A 21,173-nucleotide genomic window follows, 5' to 3' on the forward strand; every position below is an offset into this window, starting at 1 on the left:
TTTGAGCCAAAACTTGCCAGCATCACTGCAAACAGAATTATAGGGGGTTGATACACATTTAATCTCTCATCCATCATAACTTGTTACTCATCACTCACCCCTCGTCACTTGTCACTCATTACTTGTTCTTTAATACTCGTTCCTTAATACTTGTTCCTTAATACTTGTCACCTGTTACTCATCACTGATTCCTTATCACTTGTTACTTATTGCTCCTGTACATGCATGTTGTGGCATGAGGACAGCAATTAAATGGCTGCCCTTTAGATCAGCTCTGTGCCGTTTAACTGAGTATTTATGTATTATGTATACTTTACTGTATCTCAGTCACGCATCGCAGCCCGTTTGATGCAAGTTCCATACAAAAGAAAACCTGTGAGGTTCACCATACTGCTAACTCCAGATGTAAGGAAGTGCTATCAGGAATACATGAAAATCTTAATGTGGACATGGGGATATGCATTTTTGGTGCGTTGGCGCAGTATGAAATTGCACATTTTACACTTAAAAATGTGGCTTTATCTAAATGAGCCCCATAGAGTCTAGATAGTCCTTGTGTGCTACAGCAGAACAGCGCCACCAAAGCTTCAGGTCAGAGACAGAACTGCAGGCTGGCAGCTTTGCAATTGCTGCAATAACACCAACACTGGTGCCATTATCACAATCAAGTTTTCCTAGCAAAAACTGTGTGACTTTTATGTAAAAATAAATATAGATATAAAACTTCTGCCTCATTTGGGAGAACAAAATCAGGCCATGTAATGAGTGTGTTCAAAGTTGATACTTAATGGTTCCAAAGTTAATCTGAAATGGAAGTGCAATTTTGTTGATAAGAGTTTTTGAATTCCTTTTTAATACAAACCTTATTTATCAATCCAACAAGAATCAAGAATTGTTACATTGCATTCTCATTATAAACTCTTATTAGATTGTTGGTGTTTTCTTCCTAACAAATAAAAGAAAAACTCAAACGGATGGATAGGGGTGGCAGAGGAAGCACCTGAGCGAGTAGAACAAAATAACCAGTCAAAAACACTAACGCTTGAGCGTATTCCCAAATGGGACCGGGAAGGTAGATTAGACACTTTATCTCCTATACGTATCAGATTCTTTACACCCTAACCAAACGCACTAGGTAGATGTAAACTTTGGATTCCGGTCTAAAGCTGATAAAGCAATGCCCACGATGGACATATACAAGATGAGTTTATCAAACCAGTCTAATAGATGGAGGAAAGTTAGATTCCTCTAATTCAGTATCACGAGCCTCTACCAAATTCTTCTCTCCTAAGCCTTAATTCTTCCTCCAGGAAAGTGAGGTAAATCTATTAGACACCGGGATCTTTGCGGCAAATTGAAGTGTTTTAGAAAATTAACCTATCATGAGGACCTGGACTCGGGAATCTTGGAGAGTTATGGTATAACGCTGTAAGAAGGAGTTTTTATTGTGTGGGTGTGTACAAATAGCCTGAACAATGATCTGATTGGGAGAAAATATGTTTACACAACTGGTGGAGTTTTGATTATATTACCTTACCTCGTTGTTTCTTTTGCTTATCTCAGAATTCTGCTTCTTCTGTTTCTTTTATGATCCATGTTGCCCCTAAAGAGTACTGCCCTAGACATGTGCTTAGTTGGCCTTGATAAATACAGCCCCCAACCTTTATTTTATTATCAGTTATTTAAATAGCGCCTATATATTACTTGGCCCTTTACAAAGAATATTTTAATCATTCAGAGTACTTCCGGCTCCAGTGGAGCTTACAATCTATACTGACTACCACACTAATGCACACACACAATCATTTTGCTAGAAGCCAATTAAACTACCAGTATGTTTTGGGGAGGGATACCAGATCACCCAGAGGAAACACTTGCAAACATGTGGAGAACCCACAAACTGCCACCATGCTGCCTCTCATATAAAGAAATGTCAAATTTCTATAATCTGATCATTGAATTGCAGAAGCTTTGTTTTGTCAACTGTAAACAGTGATCTGTGTAAATTCACAGCAATCGGTGAATATGTCTTTATATAAGGAGGACCATAAATTATTATAACTGCATATCTTTATTTATAAATGATCTGTTTTTGTTTCATTGTTTAGATTTTCGATGACCTTATGCTTGCACGTGACATTGTACAAAAATTAGCAAAATAATGAAGTCACATTGTATACTAAGCAAATGCGTCATTTACAAAGTGATTACATATACCATAGCAGCAGTTTTTTCCCTCCTGTTGTGGATAACACAAAGTACACAGAAACCTTCTGTAATCTCTACAATGATTAGGTCTCATAATGTTCGACCTTAATGACACATGTCATTAACATGCAGCCTTGCAATGTTTACTTAATTGATTCACCCAATCTTGCTAGTCGTGACAATATATTTCCACTGTGGAATACATTCAAAAAGAATAATGTCATAAAGCTGGGAGGTTATTCGAGCACCGATGAACATACTGACGGATCTGACACATAAGGTGGTCCTTGATTTTGGTGAAACACCTAAAAAGCAAGTAAGATCAGCCAACAGACACAATGGGCTCCACCGCAGAGATGTCGGTCTTTCCCGACTGGATGTTGGAGGACGATGGCAGGGTGTGCGACACTAGTGACCTCTTGAAGCTTCTGTTTTCGGGCCAGGCAACTCTATACGAAGGGATGTTAGAGGGATGCATGTCCTCCTGCGGCTGCTTCTTGCACATGTTGAGTAAGGCTTTTAATTCTGATCTGAAATTGTCATTAAGCCAGCAATATATAAATGGGTTGTAGCAAGTGCTACTCATAGCAAACCAATGAAATGCAAAATAAATGGCATTGTTAGTGCGAATGATTTGACTAGAGAGGAGGACAACATAACAGTTCAAAGGGAACCAGCACACTGCATAGAGGACTACCACTAGCATCAACATTTTAATGGTCTTCTTCTTTTTTCGGCGAAGAGCAAAATATTGCTCAGTCGTCACATCTCCTATGGCATTCCGAAGCCACAACTTCTTTGCCACAGTTGTGTACGCAACAGAGATAATCAACAGTGGTAGAACGTAGAGTAAGATGAACGTAGCTAGATCCAGATACTTCCAGAAGAGGTCAGAGGGTTCCGGGAAATCGGGCAGACATAAACTTCGGATATTCTCCTCACTACAAATAAAAGAGAACATTTGTGGCATTAAAAATGAAAGAATACAAATAAATGTAGAACACACTACTAGGCCATTTACAAAGTGTACTCGAAGTACAGCACAAAATGCCTTGGTATTGCATATGCCTATATGGTCTGCTCAGTACACATCAAGGTGCTCGTCTACCTTCCGCCTACACACCTACATTTATCTGCAAAATAAAGGAGCACCTAGGTGTGGCAAAGAGGTGGAAGTATCTGAAGAGATGGACTGTTCAGAAGTGTAAATGTCACATCAAATTCCGACATGTTGCCACTGTACAACCATCACTATCATCCGATAAAACATTTTAGTTTTTCCTCCTAAAATACTGATTGGTTTAGCTTCAAGAGAGTGATAGGAAATGACTATATTACATGTGGCACATTTATATGTTGGAAACAACATGTTCTCTACTAGTGCACATACTTTTATCCTTAGTGTTAGTATTGTCAGATTATGTACCAGACTGTTATGTGGAACAGTATTGACTGCGTGATCCAAATAGGTAACATCAATTCCACTCCCAAGATCTAGTTTAAAACCTATAAGCATCAGGCTGTAATTAACCGTTTCCGTTGTTGTTGCCTTTTTAAAGATTGGTAGCACATCTACTTTCCACCAATCTTGTGGCTCTGACCTTGGCCAGATGATACTTTTTTACGTAAAAAAATACAAATCACTATATTTATCAATGTGCGCTTTGTCAAACCATCACAAAAAAGAAGTGGTTGTGAGAGATGAGATAACTCAAACCACATGAGGTTAAAGCTATATTGCCTCTGAACAGTTTAACATAAATATAGATACTTAAAATGTTTAAAAAAAGAAGCCTCCCTCCCATGCTGCCTAGCTTCACTCCCTGCCCCCTAGTGGGGGCCCCAACGTTATATACCTGGCCTAATGCTAAGTATCACTGGGGCTCTCATTGTAATTCTTACTTGGTGGTAGTCATTTAGTCGACTGTCCCAATGCCGACACACCTTACAGCTACTTTAAAATAGCGCTTACTATAACAGCGACAAGCACAAACTCTAGACTTACCATCTAACAGACAACCACTATTTCCCCCACATTTAATGAGCAGCACATCTACAATGTGACTTTCACAAAACTCTCCCGTAAGGAATTACGTCACTTCTAATTTGCAGAGTGAAAATGCCAGTTTCCGTTTTTCCCAGCACACAAATCAAGGAATTACATGAGTTATACTTTTCTCCCTTTAATTTAAGAAATTTGTTTGCATTTTAAATACCGTGTGCCTGATTCATTAAGGAAAATAAAGAAAAAAAAAAGAGTAACTTTGTACATTGGCAAAACCATGTTGCATTGGAGAGGGAGGTAAATTTAAAATGTGGGGACAGATGTATAGTTGGGGTAGGGCATGTCCTAGATCGACTTTAAATTTCAGTGTAAAAATAAAGCTATCAATTATGCGTGTGCTAGATAAAAAAAACAGCCATTATTTAACTTATGTGCAAAATAATAAACTGATTTGCACACCCTTGCATTGTAACATGGTTTGTCCAGGAGAAAACTCCTTTTTTTTTTTGCATACTTTCTTTAATGACATTGGCCCTGTATGTCATTGTATGATTTTTGTTGTTACCTTAAGCATTAAGTTCTGCCTTTGTGTTCTTAATGAATTCATATGTTAACTAGCTTGGCCAATTTATAACAGTTACAGAATTGAAATACAGGGGATTGTCTGGCTCCCGAGCTCAGATTATATAATGTGCGATTGGTAGAACCCAAGAGCAAAGTGTTAGCTTTGGAAACAACTCTTGGTAGTGGCAATTTTTTGGACAAATATACTAAGTGTGAGATATCATTTTGGGGATGTTAATCAGTTGTAGACAAATGAAGTGGTCTTGTTGTGGTTAACCCTTTGGCGCACACATGTCACCAAAGTTCAGATGAGTGCTTCTTATCACATGAACTACGTGACATAATGCACATATTTTATACTTATTATTATACCCTTTTCGGTACATTATCTTCATTTTATGCTTCTTACTATGCCATTATATGTTGTACTAAAAGCATTTGTTCTACAAATCCTTTACAAAACAGAGAGGACTGTATCAACAGAATCTCAACAGACTGGTAGGAACGTGTCTATAACCTTCTTGTTTCTTAGATTTTGTACATAAGAGAACTACAGTGAAGGATCATTTACTTATCTACGATATATTCAGTTGATTTACCTGTATTCAAAGGTGAAGAGTTTTTGATAAATTGCATGCGGCAGAGAGAAGCATGTCGCCATTATCCAGATGATAGCAATATAAGCCACCCCTCTGACAGTCGATATCCGTGGCTTTAAAGGGTACATGATGACCTTGAGAGAGACATAAATGAACGTGTTTATTTCCTCGCAGTCGGTGCTTGAGCTGTGGAATACTTGAATGTATTCATTCAAAGGCCAGAAACAAATAACCAATTGATTTTATTATCCTTTATATACAGTTAACTGTGCTGTGAGGCGACAATGCTATTCATTATAATATCTTCTGGCTTTATGTATTAGGTGTATCACCTTCTCACAACTTACTTATGAACCAGGTAGGTTTGGATGTCTCTTTAAATTCTTTAATCCCAGGAAAAGGTTACAAGCAAGTGTTGTGAAAAGGGCCACCCGATAACTAAGAGTAGTTATTTAACTCAAACAATTACAACAGAAAAATAGACCTTAAAATAAGATAGAGTTAGTTCTCTGTAAATAGTATAACTGAAACACGTTCACCTGTTTCTAATGTTTAGTGTCGCTGGTATTAGGTCAGGATTGCCAGCAGAGAAGGGAATAAGACACATACAAGTACACAATTTAAATCATTTTACACTGGCCATGTGCCACTGTAAATATCTTCAACAATAACAGCGATTGACCCAATAATGCAGCATGTGCTGTACCAAAATGACCAACATGCCTGATAAAAATCCAATCTGATCGGATCAATGTTGTTAATGGACTTATTGGTATGTGATTGGAAATGGACCACATGGGTTGGCCTAATGACTGCGCTAACAGGCGCTTATGATGACGGAAGCTATCCGGGTGCTCGGCCTGAACACCGCATTCGCTTGTAGTATTCGTCCAGTTACTTATACCATGTGTGACTGGCATTATTTTAAAATGATAGGGAGACCCCACCTGCATGACAACATTTATGCTGATGTAGTGGGGGTATTGGTGAGCAGCAGGATGGACCTTGCCATAGAGGACGTCTTAGGGTGGGGTGTGACGGGAAGTCCCAGGATGAAAAAAAAATGTATATTTAGCAAAGTGGTGAACAAAGGTATTTGAGAGTCATTCATGCAATTTAATTTCCCCTTTTTATGTGTGAACTAGTCGCACATGCGCTTAATCCCCAAGATTGATTTGGCAGATTGGTAAATTAAGTCCTGCTCCAGCCAGTATTGCTGGGCAGCTGAGTATCACTCAGTTGCCAACGGGATATTTTATTAATATATTACTGTGATAATTTTCTTTTCACAGCTTATTGCAGTAATAGAAAATCGACCTGCAGAATGATAACTATGTCCATTTGTGTGGGTTAATAGCACATTGTTATATTGTAGTGACTTCTACTCTATTTTCAGTCCTTATAAGCACTACCTACTTTAAAGAGAAACTGACTAAAAACAAAAAAGCTAAAAAACAAAACAGGGTGATCTTTGCAAAGGCAGCAAATCTGCTTGAGTGTTGTGCTGCATAGAGCTCTAAGGTGGTGACTCTGCTTGAGTGCTGTGCTGCATATGGCTCTAAGGTGGTGACTCTGCTTGAGTGCTGTGCTGTATATTGCTCTAAGGTGGTGACTCTGCTTGAGTGTTGTGCTGTATATGGCTCTAAGGTGGTGACTCTGCTTGAGTGCTGTGCTGCATATGGCTCTAAGGTGGTGACTCTGCTTGAGTGCTGTGCTGCATATGGCTCTAAGGTGGTGACTCTGCTTGAGTGCTGTGCTGCATATTACTCTGAGGTGGTGACTCTGCTTGAGTGCTGTGCTGCATATTGCTCTAAGGTGGTGACTCTGCTTGAGTGCTGTGCTGCATATGGCTCTAAGGTGGTGACTCTGCTTGAGTGCTGTGCTGCATATTACTCTGAGGTGGTGACTCTGCTTGAGTGCTGTGCTGCATATTGCTCTAAGGTGGTGACTCTGCTTGAGTGCTGTGCTGCATATGGCTCTAAGGTGGTGACTCTGCTTGAGTGCTGTGCTGCATATTACTCTGAGGTGGTGACTCCGCTTGAGTGCTGTGCTGTATATTGCTCTAAGGTGGTGACTCTGCTTGAGTGTTGTGCTGCATATGGCTCTAAGATGGTGGCTCTGTTTGAGTGTTGTGCTGCATATTACTCTCAGCTTAAGCTTGATCGCGTTCTTGAGGAGGGAACTTGTCGAGGAGTCAGTTTAGAGCAATATGTGGCACAACACTGGACTATAATCACCACCTTTGCATACAGCGGTGATCTATGCTTATAGGGATTGGGTACGTAATATGATTACCATCGGTCTTATAGGTGGAAGGAACGTAGAAAAACTCTACTTAAGATACTTTCCACATTCCTACACCTCCCAACATTTAAAAAGATGTAAACTAGGACAAAATAAGTCCCATCCCAGTCCACCCTAGTCACAATTTAGATCACTCCTTGGCGTTTGAGAATCAGTACAGTCATAAAAATAGAATACTAATGTGAGGTATATTTATATAGATATATATTTATATATACAGCAAATAATGGTGCAAATATGTAAAAGAAGAACACTTCCCACATTCCTGTAAAGAATGGACCAATGTTAATGTTCTTAAATCAATGCACTGTGAAGCTGAGCCATATTGCCATGTAAGAAAAATCACCTCTCATTGCAGATATTGAATAGAATTCATTAGAAATTAATTATATAAAAGGGGTTGAAAGAGAACAGAATAAGAAAAGAACAGTAGGAACTTGGCACTAGCAGCGGGGGATAAACCTACCAGAGTGTGGTTATTTAAAGACAGTTTTAGACTGCAAGATATCGACTTACAAGTAACGTTTGATGGACTTACTTCATAAGGGATTTCACACAGAGCACAGGCTGGATCTTAGTTAATGAACAGTGACATCTTACCTGGTGTCTATCAACTGCAATTGCTGTAAGGGTCAAAGCTGAGACGTGCAAGGAGCAATACTGGGCGAAGCGGCTGACATGGCACATGCCTTTCCCAAACATCCAGGTACTGTTCACAAAACGAGCCTGCAGAGAGGTCAGGGCACAATTGTTACAGGAAAATAATGAAGTCTAGTTATTTCAGGCACAAATAAGTACATATGTAATATATTTTCACCATGTAAACTAACTATTTAGCACCACTAATTTTAAAAATAAGGTTTTCAGGAACATGTTAGGAATAAAGATATTTAAGATACTGTAAGTTGATGCTATGTATTAATAGCATAAGTACAAATTTTATGGCTGACTTAATTCTATGATGCCGTTGTCTGCGCAGGACATATCATATACCAAATTAAAGGTTTTCAACTATGCATTAACATTGTCCTCTGGAAAATGTGACAGTTGCCAATACACCTGTGCACCTGCTGGTTGCACTGGAAACTGTGACTGTTAGTAAACTTTCCCTGTGCACCAGCTGGGTGAGCTGGAACATGTGACCTGCTGGGTGGTCTGGAAACTGAGACAGTTCTTTGCAGTAACATATATCAGCACTTCTTGCAGGGACCTCAATCATGGTCTGCTGTGTTATTTTATTATTCACTTATTCTCGCTTTGTTTACAACAAAGATGCCTAGAAGCTGCCCCCGAGAAAGTCGATGTGGTGGAACCCTTACAAGTCGCCCAGAGCGCGCCGTTCAAAGATCTTACAGCGTATAACAAAAACAAACTGATACGCCACTTGCATTGAACATGATATATTCCCAGTTATTACAGTTATTTATTTATTATACTATGCTGTTAACATTTTTATATGTAATGTAGTGTTTAAAAACGTTATTGAATTGTGTTAATAAAGTAATTTAGTCATTACATTTCAGTTTAATTTAAGGTGGCTCCCACGGGTTTCCCTAGTTATTTTAAATATAGGAAAACATCTGGTCACATGTTCTCTGTATGTGATGTTGGTACAGCTATTGTGTAGAGAAAGGATCAAAGCAGTATTGACACATCACAAGCAAAAAGCATATTGACCTTATTCCCTCATACATTCTAGAGTATGGATCAGGCTTACTGCTGTTTATAATTTTCGCCATAAAAGTGCACGACGGTCAATTTTTAAGCCGTATTTTCCCATTTTTGACCTATTAAAAACAAATATTGATGTGTAAGTCTTTTTCCCTTTCTATTATATTTTATTTATAAGACACCACAGGGATTCCACAGTGCTATATATAGGCAGTTAGCACATATGCCAAAATGAGAAGTACAAAAGTGACAAAATTAAATAAATACAAATAACTAATTTACATAACTATATTATAATCTGAAAAATGACATAAGAAAAACACTAGGAGAGGGGGTCCTGCTTGTAAGAGCGCACATGCTAAAGGAAATGGGGATACACACAGAAACTGAGTGAGGGAGCAGACGTGGGGGATGTGGTACAAGAGTTAGGAGGGGTCTGGTAGGCTTGAAGGAAAAGATGAGTTTTAAGGCAAGTCTGAAGGTATGGGTGTGTATTGAAGAGGTTGGAGACATTATAGCACTTGTCAATGTAGCAAAGATAATTTCCATGTCTTTTTGCGGTTGCTTATTCTTTGCATTGTTTTATTCATGTTTGTCAATGTAATTTTATCTTTTGCCAATTGTGATGGTTACAGGTGTTAATTTGCCACCTGTTCAGGGGCTAGACTTTGGGATTCGCCCCAACAAGGTTGAAAAGGTGTGTGAGCACCCATCTGCGAATCAGCAGAGAGCTCCGACAGCTCAGTGAGGAGCAGAGGAGGAGGAAGCTCAGTGAGGAGCTCACTAAATGGACCAGTGTGGCTGTGTTGTGTCTGCTACAGGCAGGGCCATCTTAACAATATTATGAGCCCCCGGGAATAAAAATGTAAATGATCAATAAATGAAGTTTATATTTATTGATACCTGCAACAAAAATCAATTAAAAAAACATGCTATACAGCTGTGCCTTGATACATGGGTGAATAGATTTTTTTTTTCTATTGGGCCCTGTCTATAGGGCCCCTATGTTCGTGGGGCCCCCGGCAACTGCCCAGCATGCCCAGGGGGAAAGTCGGCAGAGCCACCTTAACAACTTTATGGGCCCCCGGGCAATGCAGTGTACCGGGCCCCTAAAAAAAAAATATATATATATATATATATATATATATATATACATAAATATAAATAGTGAGTGTGTGTGTGTAAAAAAAATATATATGTATGTAAAAACAAACGTGATTATATATATAAAACCACTTTTTTTTTACATATATATATATATAGGGGCCCCCTTAACTTACCTTAGGTCCGATCCTCTTCTTTTTTCCGCGCCGCTGAGTCTCTTCTGCCCTCTTCCGGGCTGTGGTTGCAGTGGATGCTGGGCGTGACATCACACCCAGCATTCACTGCGAGCACAGCACGGAAGAGGGGACCAGGGAGTGAGCCGGATCACTGCTGATGTGACCGCAAGGTAAGTATTTAAAAAAAAGAAAAAATAATATTATTTTTTTTAGGATTCGAACGGGCCCCCCTTGCCTGCAGGGCCCCCGGGCACCTGCCCATCGTGCCCAATGGAAGAGACGGCCCTGGCTACAGGAGGTCTGAGACAGAGGACCAGTTGAAGATAGAGAGTGACCACGGAAAAACAAGGACTGTGTAATTGTGTGTTCAGCCACTAAAGAGTAAATGGTAAGTGGTCTAGCTGCCACCTGGTTAGACAGGGGCCAAGAAGTGAGGTAGCTCTCTGAATCAGGACTAGGGGGTATATTTACTAAACTGCAGGTTTGAAAAAGTGGAGCTGTTGCCTATAGCAACCAATCAGATTCTAGATGTCATTTTGTAGAATGCAAATGAATAAATGATAACTAGCATCTGATTGGTTGCTATAGGCAACATCTCCACTTTTACAAACCCGAAGTTTAGTATATATAATATATCCCCAGGTGTTTGCTGTTTTCTTTAAACCAATGTCATTATGTTGAAAAGATGCTGATAATTAAAGCTCATTTCTGTTCCAAAAGTCTGAATCTCCTGGGCAGTGAGTCTTTTGTAACACTGTAACACTGTATCACTGACCAAAGGCTGCTTTGCTATTATTGTCACACAATGTAATATTTTCTGGTTTTGTCCAATGATTTTATTTTTTGCTTATATCTTTGTAGAATATGACTGCCTAAAGATTTTAAAATTTTAAATCAATAAAATAAAAAGTAATGCTTTTTAAATTGTAGTTGTTTTTTGATACAGTAAATGATGAATAGAACTGAAGGCACAAAGCATCATTTCATTCCTTTTTTAAAAAAAGCTCCTTTTTATTCCACTGTTGCTGTCATTAAGCCTTATAAATGAGTGATTGTGGTAGTGAGGACAGGGCGTCATGTGACAGGGGCAGTGACATCATGCAAGAAAGGGAATGAAGACAGCAGGAGGACACAGACTGAGAGTTATATAGTGGAAGGAGCAGGATCCCCCAGCAGCACAGATTATATCAGGAGCTTAGAGATGTGTGAGCACAGGACTGCATGTGACAGGGGCAGTGACATGATGAGAGGAGGGGAATGGAGGCAGCAGGAAGTCACAGACGGAGAGTTATATAGTATAAAGAGCAGGGTACCCCAGCAGCACAGAGTATATCAGGAGATGAGTGATGTGTTAGTGAGGACAGGGCTGCATGTGACAGGGGCAGTGACATCATGCAAGAAAGGGAATGAAGACAGCAGGAGGACACAGACTAAGAGTTATATAGTGGAAGGAGCTGGATCCCCCAGCAGCACAGATTATATCAGGAGCTTAGAGATGTGTGAGCACAGGACTGCATGTGACAGGGGCAGTGACATGATGAGAGGAGGGGAATGGAGGCAGCAGGAAGCCACAGAATAAGAGTTATATAGTGGAAGGAGCAGGGTCCCCCAGCAGTACAGAGTATACCAGGAGATGAGTGATGTGTTAGTGAGGACAGGACTGCATGTGACAGGGGCAGTGACATGTTGAGAGGAGGGGAATGGAGGCAGCAGGAAGTCACAGATGGAGAGTTATATAGTATAAAGAGCAGGGTACCCCAGCAGCACAAAGTACATCAGGAGATGAGTGATGTGTTAGTGAGGACAGATCTACATGTAACAGGGGTAGTGACATGATGTGAGGAGGGGAATGAAGATAGCAGGAAGCCAAAGACGGAAAGTTATATAGTGGAAGGAGCAGGGTCCCCAGCAGCACAGAATATATCAGGAGATGAGTGATGTGTTAGTGAGGACAGGACTGCATGTGACAGGGGCAGTGACATGATGTGAGGAGGTATATGGTGGCAGCAGGAAGTCACAGACTGAGAATTATATAGTGGAAGGAGCAGGGTCCCCAGCAGCACAGAGTATATCAGGAAATTAGTGATGTGTTAGTGAGGACAGGGCTGCATGTGACAGGGGCAGTGATATGATGTGAGGATGAAATAGAGGCAGCAGGAAGCCACATACTGAGAATTATATAGTATAAGGAGCAGGGTACCCCAGCAGCACAGATTATATCAGGAGATGAGTGATGTGTTAGTGAGGACAGGGCTGCATGTGACAGGGGCAGTAACATGATGTGAGAAGGGAATAGAAGCAGCAGGGAAACACAGACTGAGAGTTATATAGTGTAAGGAGCTGGGTCCCCAGCAGCACAGAATATATCAGGAGAGATGATATGAGGAGGGGAATGGGGGTATGGTAAATCACAGACTGAGAATTAGATATGTAAAAGGTGAAAGAAGCTGGGTTCCCAAAGTATTGATGCAGGCCCCAGGGGTGTTTTAATACAGGGACGTTTGCCTTTGTCTTAGGAAGACAAGAGACCATTTGTTTGGAAGAGGAGAATAGTATCTTTCACGTGAGTTTCCTGGCCAAGGTGTTCCTTAGGATCATATTAAAGATCATATTAAAGAATACTGAATATTAATTTGCTTCACCTATATAAATCTTGTGAATCCTAACTCTTACATAGCCATGCCAAGAGAGAGGGGACAGAGATGATAAGATTGAAACTTTCAACTATATTAAAAGTATTATTACAGTTCTGGAATTCAGTACTTCTATAAAAGCAGAAGGATTCTAGAACAAGGGGCCACACTGAAGTAAGAGGGAGGAAAACTGAACTATAACATAACAAGGACATTTTTTTCCAGAAAGGGGGATAGATCCATGAAATCTTCTCCCAGCAGTAACAGTGGGGACTCATACAGTAAAATAAGTCACAGGTGCATGGGATAAACATATTGCTTCTGTTATGACATAGATATAAAGTATAAATCAAAAACATTAAACACACAAATACACAAAGGGAAGACTAGAGGGATCTATACGTTATTTTTTGCCAACACATTCTATTATGGGCTAGATTTACTAAACTGCGGGTTTGAAAAAGTGGAGATGTTGCCTATAGCAACCAATCAGATTCTAGCTTTCATTTATTTAGTACATTCTACAAAATGACAGCTAGAATCTGATTGGTTGCTATAGGCAACATCTCCATTTTTTCAAACCCACAGTTTAGTAAAGATACCTCTATGTTTCTATGTAGATAAAGTATTTTATAGCTATGATACCTAAAACTGAACAGTGAACACGAGATCTGCAACTGCTTTGGAATATACATATTTTCCTGCAGCATTCGGATAAGAGCAAGACAAATGTTCTGTATTGATAGACTGTAAATCTGTGTGCCTTCTTCTATTAACAGGCAGCAGTCTGGCACATAGATTAAGGAAATGTGCAGACCTCAGTGCGTGTATGCTGTTCATTCATTAATTTTCCTAAACGCTTATTGCATTCATTATCGGTAGTTAGGGTGGGGGCTATGGGGCTACAGGAGGGAGTCATTAACACAAGGAAGAAAAATATCTACAACCCACAGCAGCAGAGGGATTTTCTATGGGAGTTTGTATATCTAGACTAACAGAGTTCAGGAAGGCAGTGTCTTTGGAGATAGGAGGATTTCTAGAACAAGGACACACATCATTTATGAACTAATAAAACACATCAATGTTCATTTAAGAACTGCAAAATGCAAAACGGCGGTGTACCGTCACCCTTGTTATGTCACATGCCTGCTTTTGTGCAGCTGCCCCCCGGTGAAGCGCATGGATGGGTGGACCAAGATGGTGGCACGAGTGCTCCTATGTTTGAACCAACACGACAAGATTATTTCGATGTGATAAAAGGGGTGGAGAGGACAGTTCCTGCTTTGTTGTATAGTGCACTAGTATACCGTCTATGTCTCCCTGCACCTCAGACCTGACAAAAATCTGCTCATCCTATACTTTTAATGGGGCACATATTGTACCCTGCAGCTTCGGGACGGTGCATTTCTAGGTGCAGATAATATATAATAAAAAAAAAATAAACATAGAAAAGTGATGTAATAAATACATTCCCTGTGACCCTTCACTCTAATGATAATGGACTATGATGTGGAAATTTTTACTGCTTCCACCGCAAACGTTTTCAGGTTTATCTGCCAGCTCACACATAAAGGGATAGATTTATCAAACCTTCTAAAAAGGAAAAGTGGAGTTGTTGCCCTTAGCAACCAAACAGCTTCTAGCTGTCATTCCATAGAATGTACTAGATGAATGATAGCTAGCATCGGACTAGTTGCTATGGGCAACACTTCCACTTTTCCTTTTTAGAAGTGTTGATAAAATCTACCCCATACTTGCCAGTCAGCATCCAGGAGCTCCTGGAGGGAGGTGGGCGTGCGGGGGCAGTGCTCAGAAGATCGTGTCATTTTGGCCCCGCTCTCGTGACGTAATGACGCAAACACATCATTTTACAGCGGGGGGCGGGGCCAAATGCCGCAATTACATTTTGAATTTAATGTGGGAGGCTGCCATACTCTCATGAGAGTCCAGGAGACCCACCCAGAATCCAGGAGTCTCCCAGACATTCCGGGAGAGTTGGCAAGTATGATCTACCCCATAGGCTCATATTCATTTTAAGGTTGTGTGTGTCGGGAAAAACAGGAGGTGGACATGTACCTTGAAGATGGACAACTAGGCATTCTTGTGCACATCAAAAAGTACTGTTCCTTTACAAAGTCATGTTTTCAGTGCAAAAACACAGAGACGCTGCATTGTTCTCCCTTTTAAAGCTTTAACTGCTACAACACATTGACACTATATTACATTGTCTTATGGCTCATTTTTATGATAAACGTTTTCTCTCCATTGCATTCTGATCATAGCAATCAATTTCCCAACGCTATCAATAATTAGGGAATAATTTGAAATTTTGCCATTTACATTATATTCTACTTATGAAGAAATATCACAATCATCCTTTATAGTACATCCTCTGTACTTTTGGCTAGATTTACTAAGCTGCGGGTTTGAAAAAGTGGGGATGTTGCCTATAGCAACCAATCAGATTCTAGCTCTCATTTATTTAGCACCTTCTACAAAATGACAGCTAGAATCTGATTGGTTGCTATAGGCAACATCCCCACTTTTTGAAATCCGCAGCTTAGTAAATCTAGCCCTTTGTCTCTAACTTTCCTCCTCACAAACAATATTTTGAATAATCAGCCTCGTTCTAGATATTACGCTCTCACGAGCAGCAAACCGTCGACCTTTCACATCTACCTGAATGTCATTAATCTCCTAATAGTCCAGCGTTTGACAGGATAGACCCTATATTTACACCCCAAAAATGGGAGATCTATGACAGTTGGGCTATAACTTTGGCAATATGTGAACATGATAGGGAGAATCTTGGGTGCGTTTGAAAGGATCATGGGTGTGGTTTGGGTGGATCATGTTCAGTGCTTAATTTACCAACATTTCTGTTAGCACATGCTCAGAAGTATGTACAGTATATTTCAGTTACTCTCACACTGTACAGAGCTGTGAAGATACACACAACCTAAATTCACAATATGTTTTATTTTTCTATATAAAAGGTGGAATAATAGCATTTTAGCAGTTCTAGGATCAATACAGCCTTTAGTACATGCCCACACACCCTTACTACAATGAGAGAATGAAGTGCTTTGTGACAGACAGACTCAAACAAACAGTCTTTTCCTGTGCGTTAAACAATCTCGTGCAGAAAGGTCTCCATGAAAGGTTTGTGGCTTGCGGTATGGATGACATGGAACGTGAAGAGAATATTATTAGACAGTTCGGAATAGATTTTATTGTGTATACTCGCTCTGGGCGATAGAAAAATAAATCCAAGGTCAATGGGGGGTATTCAATTGTTAGTGTTCATATTTATTGTAATGAAATACATCTTATTACAGACATATGGGCCAAGTGCCAATTATCTGCAATAAACTTTAATTTTATCGCTGATCTAATTTGAACATAAAGAGAGCCACTGACAAGAAATCCCTAAATAAACATCCAAATGGTTGTGGATCTAAATTAATCCGATCGATAACTTTGATTAGTTAGGTAAACAAACACAGCAATTCCATAGTTAGGTTATCTCATTAAATTGATTAAGCAATTGGCCTGGAAACCTCCCAGATATATTTATTTCCCTATAACTCAGACTCTGGAAACACCTAAATGAGATGAGAAATATTCTTTACCCATGATTCAGTAACTCAGAGATGGGATCCCCAAAGTTTGGGATCTCACTCCCACCCTTGCAATGCATACTCCAGCGCAGACACAGTCAAGTTGGATGTAGGAGGATTATTTAAATAAAAATAAATTTGCCTGCAATTTTTCTAGCTCTTATTTAAGTGCTAGCTCTACAGTCAGCATGTGGTAATGTCCATACAGCCGACTCTCTCCCAGAAGCCCTGAGCTGCACCGTAAAGGTTACGTTATCTTTAGACTCACAGCTTCTCTTACCACAAGAGACAACTTCTATATCTAAACTCATATCATAGCGGATTTCTTTTTTTCAATACTGATATTAACCATTCCATAATACATGAAATTATTCCTGCAAGTTACATCCACTGTGGCTCCCCGATGATCTCCCACCTGTCTGTGAATCCCCCGTTGCTTTGGAATGAATGTAAATCATATTCCCAACCATCTGTGATAGCAGAAAGCTCAGGAGAAAACTAGTCTTCTATTTAATTCAAGCAACATGGGAACCAAAGCTCCATTAGATAAGGCAGGATTGATTAAAATTAAGAAAGCAAAGTCTAAAACACAGGGGACATGTAGCTATCACTGATTGACAAGCAATCTAAAGAATTCAGCAATCCAGCATTGGCTCTCAAACATTTGTGATTCCGCATAGGAAAACTACTGCCCCCAGACAGGCACCTCAGTAAAATTATATGAGTGTATCATTCCTAGTATCATATGGTGCACATTTACCGAAGTACTCCTCATTGCAAAATAAGGTCAGATCTGGGACAGTGATATCATTTACTACTGATGATAAAAAAAAAAAATCACAACTTAACCAGTGGGAAACACAATGCATTCTGCTTTGTATCAAATGACTGTTTATTTATTAAACTGCATTAATGACTCGTTTAGGAGAAATAAAAGTACATCATAACCACTGATTGCATAGCAGAATTGTTTACTAATGTTATATTTTTGTTTACAGGCAAATTTGATGTTCTCCTAATAGATAGATAGATAGATAGTGATAGATAGATAGATAGATAGATAGATAGATAAATAGATAGATAGATAGATAGATAGATAGATAGATAAATAGATATAGAGTTTGTTCTATTACCAGAATTAGTGGAAATATAGATATTAGTATCCTGAAGGAACTACTGTGGCAATTATTCACTGAGAACGTTTTTTGTTAGTACAGAAAAAATGACAGCCTCTGAAATATTCTATCCATTCGGAATTCTCTAAAGAAGTGAATTTCAACCCACTGTGATATTTCAGCCATTGATCTCTGTGACTGTATTGCTGCACACATTGTTTGGTATGTAATAGCAGAGCCTGCCACATTTGACATAGGAGAGATCATAGGAAACAATTGATCATATTCTGAGTGTTGTCCTGTATTGTGCACTTCACTCCATCCTAGGCACTGCCTTATATCACAAATCATGTTCTCACAAGTAGTTATGAGGCAGCGAAGCTGATCAGTGGCAGTTAGTGAGTGTAGTGCAAACTACATGACAACTTTCAAATAGAGTGCCCAAAGGGAGAGCATTCTATGCTCTCTCTAAAGTGGACAGAGCATAGAACCCTGTGATTATTTTTATGCACCTACATAGAAAACTAGTCACCATAGAACAATTATTATCTAGAATCCTCTTTTTTAAAGTTTGGAAAATCTACACTAAGTTATACTACAATGCGAGGTAACCGTGGACTGGTTAAAGTGCACGCGTGTAACGTGTCCTTACCAGTGTGAAAGGCGTGTTGAGCAGAGTGATCAGAATATCGGCCACAGCCAGATTGACTATAAACAGACTGGTGGCCGAGTGCATCCGTTTGTTTTTAATGACCACATGGCACACCAAGACATTCCCAAAAAGTGAGAAGAAGATGATGAAGGAATATGCAACAATTAAAAGGGCTTTCACCATGGGGTTTTGTGATTCAGGTCCATATCTCTTCTTCCCTACAAAGCTTTGCCAGTCGGCCAGACTGTAATTATTCCAGGAGAACAAGCCGGTGATGTTGGGGAGCTGGAAGGATTCCTTCAGACTGGTGTTGACGGGCAAACTTTCCGATTTTTTCAACACGCTGGTCAAACCCAGCAGGAAAAGCCACATGAGATAAGAAACCATTTCTAACCGGCTCTGTCCATTACTGATCAGCAAGGAATGGGAAATTGCATGCATTTATTCCAAATAAAGAAGTAGCACATAGCATGTTGTCTCCAGGATTGGTCTCCATGGTTGAATTGAGAAGTTGGAAGAGAATTGTTAGGCTCAGCAGCAACAAATGTCCCCAGACTTCTCTACCTCCAGCTTCTGTTTTCTTGCAAGTCCTTCCTACCAGCACATTTATATCACATGCAGACACACTCAGCTCCCAGGCAGCTGGAGGAGAGCTCTCGGCTTATTGGGCTGCAGCCCTGGTACTAGGATGACGCGTCTGATTATACCCACTCTATCTTTATAAAGACTTTCCCTCTGCTGCTTTGTAGTATCAAATGCAAGAAGCGTTTAAGAAAATGAATGAGAGGCTGCAGACACATTGCCTTAATGTCTGTGCTCAGCTGCTGTCTGTTTATAGAAGACAAAGACATGGAACATTTGTCTTGCTCGTATGTAAATGCAGTAGGAAAAGCTGTTTCTATATCCTCCTGTATATACAATTCCTGTTTGTTTATCATTAGTCTTGTGTTCAATTTTAAGTCTTACAGCCAAAAAATAATTTTATTATTATAGAAATGGAACTTCAGTTTAACTCCTAGTAGCCTGGGATTAACCACCCAGCTGTAGAATCAAGATTCTGTGGGTTAAGGTTATCAAACAAGTGTCTTATGCAGGATTAATAATATTAGAACAGATGTAGATGCAGCGGAGATGGCACACAGCTACTTCTGATGAAGACAAGGGGCGCCAGTTCATTGGGATTGAATAAAATAAATGAGATGTATTTTATTTACAGTCACTCGTTTACAGTCTCTCATCTTTCCCTTCTCCAGCACGAATCACTTAGTGGCATTAAGTTATTTTGCCCTTGTATCTCAGTTCACATTATCTCATCACATTACATGGCAGCGGTAATGATAGAGAAGCCCATTTATTAATTAACAACGACAGATCATTTTTCTGAAGAATCTATTAAAAAAATCATCCCGGGACAGCGCATCCCATAGCAGACTGTACCAGCGATGAATGGTCAAATTGGAAAATATTCTACAGGTCCATCTAGTACAGTGTTGGCTAACCTGTGACACTCTAGGTGTTGTTAAACTACAAGTCCCAGCATGCTTTGCCAATATATAGCAGCTTATTGCTGGAAGGGTATGCTGGGACTTGTAGTTTCACAACACCTGGAGTGTTACAGGTTAGCCAACACTTATCTAGTATGTCCTTTCTGGGTCGCATGATTTGGGTGGAAGGGTTGGGTTCTGACTTAATATTTTTTATCTAAGTCTTAATAAGTAGTAATATGTTTCCCCCATGTAAGTTTCACTCCTTTTACTGCACAACTGGCGGGAGTATTTCATGTCCCAAATTCTACCAGGTTTTCTCCCCCCACAACGGGACCACATGCAAATTACAGCACCTTGGAAGCAGCATAAATCTGTAAATTTTCAATTAATTTCAGGCCCCTTGCTACATCTAGGTGGATTTAATGTAATATACTGATATGTTTACAATGTAACTCAATCTGCATGCTGAATAAAGGAAGTTAGTGTCTCGTTTTGAAAGCTCTCTGGTTGGCGAACAAAAATGGCTGCCAGGCACAGACACACTCAGTTTGCTACACAGACTCATATCTCTCCGCATATCATGTGATAGCAGAGCGGGCAGGGGGTGGAGGGTACCACAGTGCAGACAGAGCTCAGAGGGGTGCTCCGAAGCTTCTCTGCTCACTACATCATATGCCCTGTGACTGTGGTTACCATGGTAGTTCAGAATCAAAAATGAATTAATAGCAGCCTGAAGATGGGCTGCAGCCCATTGACTTAGATGACGCACCTGATTATACCCACTCTATCCTTATAAAGACGTTCCCTCTGCTATTTTGTAGTATCAAATGCAAGAAGCGTTTAAGAAAATGAATGGGAGGCTGCAGCTACATTTCCTTAATGTCTGTGCTCGGCTGCTGTCTGTTTATAGAAGACAAAGACATGGAACATTTGTCTTGCTCGTATGTAAATGCAGTAGGAAAAGCTGTCTCTATATTGTCCTGCATATACAATTCCTGTTTGTTTATCATTAGTCTTGTGTTCAGTTTTAAGTCT

The 21,173-nt window shown here is 39.8% G+C and overlaps 1 protein-coding gene across 1 annotated transcript; it reads right to left on the minus strand.

Annotated features, from left to right (window-relative positions):
• Nucleotides 1-2,052: 2,052 nt before the first annotated feature.
• On the minus strand, nt 2,053-19,467 carry GPR83 (G protein-coupled receptor 83). The gene is made up of 4 exons (XM_075198741.1): nt 18,652-19,467; nt 8,281-8,406; nt 5,377-5,510; nt 2,053-3,149 (listed from the first exon to the last, which is right to left on the minus strand). Exons 1-4 carry the CDS (start codon nt 19,090-19,092, stop codon nt 2,531-2,533), a joined length of 1,320 nt encoding a protein of 439 aa, XP_075054842.1. The 5' UTR covers nt 19,093-19,467; the 3' UTR covers nt 2,053-2,530.
• Nucleotides 19,468-21,173: the final 1,706 nt, after the last annotated feature.

This window comes from Mixophyes fleayi, chromosome 2 (assembly GCF_038048845.1).
Source record: "Mixophyes fleayi isolate aMixFle1 chromosome 2, aMixFle1.hap1, whole genome shotgun sequence".
NCBI classification, from domain to species: Eukaryota; Metazoa; Chordata; class Amphibia; order Anura; family Limnodynastidae; genus Mixophyes; species Mixophyes fleayi.

What these genes read in the sequence shown, in the direction of transcription:
- GPR83 (XM_075198741.1), bottom strand. Translation starts at nt 19,092, where the DNA reads ATGCATGCAATTTCCCATTCCTTGCTGATCAGTAATGGACAGAGCCGG. An exon ending in TCAACACGCCTTTCACACTG is followed by an intron (nt 8,407 to 18,651) that starts GTAAGGACACGT and finishes ACCTCTCTGCAG; the next exon opens with GCTCGTTTTGTGAACAGTAC. An exon ending in CTCTTCACCTTTGAATACAG is followed by an intron (nt 3,150 to 5,376) that starts GTAAATCAACTG and finishes TTTTATTTGTAG; the next exon opens with TGAGGAGAATATCCGAAGTT.